The sequence below is a fragment of the Parus major genome, chromosome 9 (assembly GCF_001522545.3).
Source record: "Parus major isolate Abel chromosome 9, Parus_major1.1, whole genome shotgun sequence".
Classification (NCBI taxonomy): Eukaryota; Metazoa; Chordata; class Aves; order Passeriformes; family Paridae; genus Parus; species Parus major.
The window spans coordinates 8122323-8129081 of NC_031778.1; the positions used below are offsets into that span (position 1 = coordinate 8122323).

The window sequence follows — 6759 nt, forward strand, 5'->3', positions numbered from 1 at the left end:
GAGGAGTCTGCACCCTTCCACTGATCATGTGAAGAACCTGGATCCCACAGTTGCTGCCTTGATGCCCAAAGTTAGGCAGTACCAGCATCCATCCATCCAAAACTCCCTCAAGAGCCCAGCCCATCACCTTGTGGCAAGGTGGAGCTGCAGCACGAGTTGAAAGTCACCACTTTGTTCTGCACACACTTTCTAAAGCTTTGTCACTAGTCCTGACCAAAGAAAGGACTTGTTTCCTCCTCTGTCTCCCTAGGGAAGGCTGTGTGTAGCACTACCTATCTTGGTAGTGTTGAATATAAAATTCACGTGTACTTTTTTCTATATGTTATAAAACAGAAAACACAGAATAACAATCTGCAGGTTTTACATTTTGTGTATCAGCTCTCAGGGAAAGACGTCAGATTTAGCAACTGGGATGTTAAAAGAGCAAATTCACAAGCTGAAAGAGCCAGTGTGGAACTGGTTAGGAAAGAGTAAAATCTGAATTCCCAACTCTTTTTCTTTTCACAGCTGTTAAGAGTTCAGTGGGTTGAACTGCAATCCTTCAAGTTCATCTGTTGACTCCAACACAAAACTATTATAAACTGTGCCTCTAAAACACGTGATGAAACATTTCTTGAGAGCTATTTATTCCAACTGCAGCAGAGGAAAGTTTTCAGAACACCCGGCATTTGGTAGAGGAAAGGTCTCTTGAGCTTTGCAAAAGGAGGAATTATTTGCATACCAGCGTAAGTTGCTTTTTGATTATTTTTTTTCCTGCATCACTGAACAAAATAATACTTCTAAGTTTCCCCCACCACGGAAACATGATCAAGTAGCACAAAAGCATGTTTAAGTGCCTAGCAGACAATTTGTATATAGTTTTCTTACTTTAATCATATGGATTGGGGGTTTTATAATTCAGTACTGAACCCAAGATAATTTAATATTATGTGTTTCTTTCCTTTAACGTTTTGTGTATCTGAATAAGAGTTCATTCACTTACAATAGTAATGCAGAGGTATAACAGACTGGGAGCTTCAATCAGGTGTGGGGTTTGCAAGCTTACAATTACAAGGAATAAGGAAGAGTTTGGGGTAGCCTTTTTCCAGGTGTTTCTTTTACATCTTTGCTCTGCACTTTACACAGTCTTACATATCCATTTACATTCTCCTCTAGGCTTTAGCTGTGGTAAAGCACTTTCCATGCTGAAGATGGACCATGCAAATGTGACCCAAGCTATGCTTGATGCTGAATCCCCTGGCACAGAAAAGAACAGCAATGAGTATTTTTACATTCTGATTGTCATGTCTTTCTACGGGATCTTCCTGATAGGAATAATGCTTGGCTACATGAAATCCAAAAGAAAAGAGAAGTCATCCCATTTGCTTCTGCTCTACAAAGATGAGGAGAGAGAATGGGGGGAAGCTGTAAAGCCTCTACCCACTGTAGCAGGGCTGAAATCCGTGCAGATCCCCATGATGCTGAACATGCTGCAGGAGAGCATGGTGCCATCCCTGTCCTGCGCCATCTGCTCCATGGAAGGCAGCAGTGTGAGCTCCGAGTCCTCCTCCCCAGATGTGCATTTCACCATCCAGGAGGAAGTGCTGGATACTGAACTCGGGGAAGTGTCAGGAACGCCCCTCAACGAGAGCAGTGAGGGTTCTGTGGAAAACATCCACAAGAACTCCTAGCACTTGCAGGGCTCCCCTGATCAGCTGCCAAAGCGTGAGTGGAGCTCCCACTGAGAACTTGTGGCTCTGCTTTTCTGCTCTCCAATGAACTCTGAACAGGTATCTGTGCTCCTGGGCCCAAGGTGTTCCTGAGAGCTGGCAGGACAACGAAGCAGTGGTACCCAACTTGGAAATGTAACTTGCACACAATTGGGTTGCTTAATTTTAATTTTTCCATTATTATTTCTTACTATGAAAGCTATGAACATGGTGAATATATATGTATTTTGTAACGAGGTAATTATTGCTGGCATGTCTCTGCATATTTCAGAAATCTGTAAATATCTGGGAAATGTCTGGGGAAATTACCCTCATGCAAGTGCCTGGTTCTTAAAGATGATGGGTAGTGCTCATACACACAAAGCTGTGATAGACTAGAAATACTCTTACCGTGTTTTTCTTATGACAAACCACAGCCAACAGCACATTTGCTCAATGAGGCTTTGAAAGCTGAAAATTTGTTGATTCTGTACTTGAAGGGAGATTGCAGCATGGCTGGAGACTGACTTTAGGTACAGAAAGGACGAAAGACAAGGCAGAAAAAAGAGGCACTGAGTTTCTGTGCAGTTTGTAAAGCCTGGCTCCAGACCCATGACATTTATCTGTGTCTTTGCTTAAGTTATACCTGTGCTGCCTGGGTCAGGTTCAGCACCTTCTGCTGCAATCCAGCCTGTGACTGAGTTACTGACAGGAAAGGTGGCCTAGTGTTTTGCTTTTGTATGTTGTAAAGTTGTGTACATTTGGTCACTAAAGGCAAAGATCTGTAAGTTAAAGGAGATGTTCAAAGATCTTTGTTACAGGCTGTAAGACGTAGAAAGGCTCAAAGAGATGCTGCTCTGTTACACCCCCTTGAAAAGTAGGTGGAATTGTGAATGGAATTTAACCTAGCAAGGGTGAATTCCTGGCCCCACTGAAATCATCAGCTGAGTCAGGGCCCAGCACAAGATTTTGTGCTTCTCTGTTGGAGTTACATTCTCTGTTTGAAGTCAGTAAAATTGTACCCATTTACATCATTAAAGAATCTAGACTTTCTGCTCTGTTAAAGCCAGTGTAGGTAAGCATTGTGTTACATCATTTTTTTAAACAGCTCGCATGTGACACATGCATTTCTATAAAGCTATTAGTAACTAGTTTTTAAAACCACCACAGACTTCCCCCTCCCTTAATTTAATGGTACTGTGACATTTTTCAAATGCTCATTAAATTTTTTGCTAAATTATTGCACTTTTAAAAGAAGTAAAATTTAATACAAAGAAGAAAATTGATATTTCAGTCATACCTTATATTTTATAATAACTTATTACAGTGTTTTGATGAGGGCTGAAGAGCCTGAATCTAAAGCATTGCACAGCAAAATATTTGCAAAATGTCTCCACGTATTTCCTGCACTAAAATAGCTCTGTGATTTATCCACTGGCATTAGAGCTTGAGAGACAGCTCGAAAAACATGAATGCCGAAGAGCAGAGTGTGCTGTGCTGCTGGGAAGGGCTCAGAGGGTTAATGTGATGCAGGGATGAGGCATGGCTGTCTCTGGAAGCACGGCAGAACAAGGGCTCCATTGTGCTCCAAAAGGGCCTGACTGGGGCAGACTGAAGGCAGCGGGAGTTTTTCCATCGACTTCACTGAACTTTGGATCAGACCATATAAAGCTTTTTGGTAGATTTACTCTAAAAGGGGCTGTTTTAAGTTTGAAAGGAGCCAAATTAAGTTTGGCACTTTGCCTGGAATCACTTGAATCCTGAAACTTTCCAAATGAGACTGACATGTGCAAGTTGTCACATTTTCCATTGCTTTCTCCTTCGTCCTTTACTTTTGGTATAAATGTATTTGTATCTGTAAAAAACTGATGTATATAATTCCTAACATCGAGTTGTATATAATTGTCTCATGTATTTAAAGTTTATTGTTTCTACCGGCACTAATTTTATTTAAATAAAGAAACACTTTTCCTGGAAAAGTCTCCATGTTTGTTCACTACGTCAAATAGATTTCCAGCAACGAGACTGGGCACAATTCCTGCAGAATCCTCTTCTCAGCCTCTTTTTGAAGTGATTCCTTGAGCTTTGCAGGACTGCAGCGTTGTGGGCTGGCTGCAGGGCTGAGCCAGGTGCTCCAAATCCACCTTTGGTCCCTGCTGGCTGTTGGGCAGCACGCTCAGGTCATGAGTGTGAGGCAAGCAGGGCCACGGGGACAGCCTTCTGCAAGGACCTGGGGAGCTGGGGAGGCACTGGAGAGGCTGGCAAAACTGCCTGGAAACTCGTGTTGCTTATCGAGCCTCTGGACTCGTTTGCATTTTGAGTTTCAGAGTTAGATTTGCACGGTAGCAAACTGAGTGGGTTAGGGTTGAGGCTGTGGACAAGTATCTGACACAGATCTCTAATCCCACTGGATCTCCACTGCTTGGCCGTGGCACGCAGCTGGCTTTGTCACAGGCTTTGACCCTGGGTCTCACTGCTGCTCTGTCATTCCCAGGATTACGTAGAGAGGACGTTTTCAGAATCTGCCTTCCTAAGAAGGGGATAAATGTTTAGAGGCAGCTTTGAACTTCCCTAAATCTGTTGAGTTACATGTACAGATTCACCAGCACTGGTTAGGACCTGCTTGCACGGGGTAATCTGAGGTTGTTTCAAAAATCAGATCGCTAAAAAAGTTGTATCTGCTTTCTTTCCCACAAAACAGGCTCCCCTGTGCACTGCTCTCTTCACTCACTCCCTATTAAATAATTCCTGGGGCCTGGTCACAAACTCCTGTGGGCCTGAAGCTGGCCAGCAGCAGGGCTGTGTTTCCCTGCAGCCGTGCACTCCCGGGACAGCCGCGGTGTCCTGGAATAGCGGGTCACTCCCTCACGCTGCCTCTTCCACACTCACCCACACCGCTGCCTCGGGGTTCCAGCGTTTCCACTGCCACAATAATGAATCAAGAAACTTCTGACAGCGCTGGTGATAAGGAGGAAAAACAGAACAAAATGTAAATTACAGCTGTGCTGCATGGATCAAAAAGGTAGCTTATTGCAGCAGTTCCTTGTTTTAAACTGAGCTGATATAAAGGGAAACACTGCCTTGGTGCCTATTTGCACTGAACACAAAAATGTGGCCATCTTCTTGCAGGTAGTGATGGAGCTATCCTTGGGTTGTGGGGTTGGAGAAAGCATGTAGATAGTTTTGAATATATTTGCTTTTGTCCTAAGGCAGTTGTCTTCGTCCAAATCAGTATTTTGATGACACCAGGAGGAAAAAAAAAAAAAAGAAGCAAAAATCTATTTTAGCTATAAAAGTTAGATGCATGTGCAAGTGAATGCAATGATGTCTTGAAGACAGCCCAGTCACCCTAGACTGGCAGGTAGCTATTCTCCCAAAATAAAAGAAGTGTAGCTAATCTTCAAAAGCTACAGACAGGAGGGGAAAAAATTGCTCCCATTAATCTTGTTTCAAAATCCTTTTGTCTACTAAGGAGTAAAAGGTAATAATATTGCTTTTTCCAAAATAAATGACATTTCCAGTGTGCTTCAGTAACTGAGTTAAGTTAGATTCAGAGCTAATAGATCTTGGCTTAAAGGCCATGATAATTGACTGTAATTTGACTGAATGGAGGTGATCTTTTTTCCAAATGCATTCTTCTTTAAAAGAACACAGCAATTAGGCTCCCATTTCTTGGCAATGCTATACCTCATACGTTTACTGCAGTAGTTAACACATACCCCCTCTGAGAGAAAAGGAGAAGATGGCCACATGTGGCTTGTGTACATGGGCTGGCTCCAGAACCTCCTGTAAATAGAAATGCCAGCTCTAAAGGCTGCCACAAGGCTGGGATCTGTGATAGGACCTGTCCTAAATCTTACCAGTGCATCATGTTCAGACACACCTGTGAGGTTACTCATTCAATTTTTGTATTTTTTCCATTTTTCCACACCTCTGCAGGTCCTACTGTGCACAGCCAAAAATAGCTGCACCTGCTCAGTGCATTGACACTTTGGTAACCAGCTCAACCAGGCAAGGAAATGGAAAAGAATCAAGAAATCAATGAGCACAAATTTTTCAAAGTTTAATTTGGTTTGGTTTTGTTTGGGTAGGGTTCTAGGCCAGGTTAGACTGAGGCTTTTACCACACAAAGAAGTGACTAAAAAAAGGATAATAAAGGCAGTTGGATGATGCATTACAGACTGTGTTCCCAGCTCTATCCCTCAGTCATCTATTCAACTGGCCCATGCTTCTCTTGATTATTGTATGATGCTACTTATATTGCTGTCTGTGAAAACACAAGATGTTTCTGATAGATAAGAGATGCTTGTGAATTTTAGATGAAAGATATGGTATAAATATAAAACCCTTGCCCAAATAAGAACAACAATTTTTTTCCCTCCTTAATACTGCTAGACGGAACAGTCGTCGCTGGTAACAAATGCCAATTTCTATCACTTGGAATATTTCAACTCATCCCTCCTCGGGCCCACAGAAGTTATGTAACAGGGTTTTTTGCTTTGTTGAGAGCTGGAGAGCAGGGCAGTAGTTCTGGGATATGGGAGGCCAAATTCAGTTTCCTCTTCAGCTCCAGGTTCTCTGTGATGCTCTGGATTACTTGCTTTGGCTAAGACTCCCTTTTATGAACTTTCAAGAAGAGCACACCTTCCCTCCCTAAGGCTGATTTGAAGACAACTACGCTGAGAATTTCAGAGTGCTGAGCTCTGATAGAAAGTGAGAAAAAACAGAAGAATTGTTTGTCCTTGGAGAAGGAACCAATTAAAGAATTTCCTCTGGTGTGAACTCCAGCTGTTTAGATGGAACTACCATGTGATGCCTGCAGGCCCTGCAGCTTACCTATGAATGCTGGACCTGGAGCAGCCTGCTGTGGGGCTGGTCCCCAGTCTGACCCTCCCTGGGACAGCTGTGTCTCATCCCAGCACTGCAAACATCAGCCAAACACTGCAGGAGAGAGGATGTGGGACATGCAAGTCGTTTTGAATTCCACCCTAGCCAATGCACAAAAGCTCACTCTTTCCTTCTCCTCAGGAGGAAATATAAACTGTGCACCTCTAGGGATGTACATCCCCCT

At 43.1% G+C, this 6759-nt stretch overlaps 1 protein-coding gene across 1 annotated transcript; it reads left to right on the forward strand.

Annotated features, from left to right (window-relative positions):
- Positions 1–567: 567 nt before the first annotated feature.
- On the forward strand, positions 568–3658 carry KCNE4 (potassium voltage-gated channel subfamily E regulatory subunit 4). The gene is made up of 2 exons (XM_015637110.3): positions 568–725; positions 1156–3658. Exon 2 carries the CDS (start codon positions 1182–1184, stop codon positions 1668–1670), a length of 489 nt encoding a protein of 162 aa, XP_015492596.1. The 5' UTR covers positions 568–725; positions 1156–1181; the 3' UTR covers positions 1671–3658.
- Positions 3659–6759: the final 3101 nt, after the last annotated feature.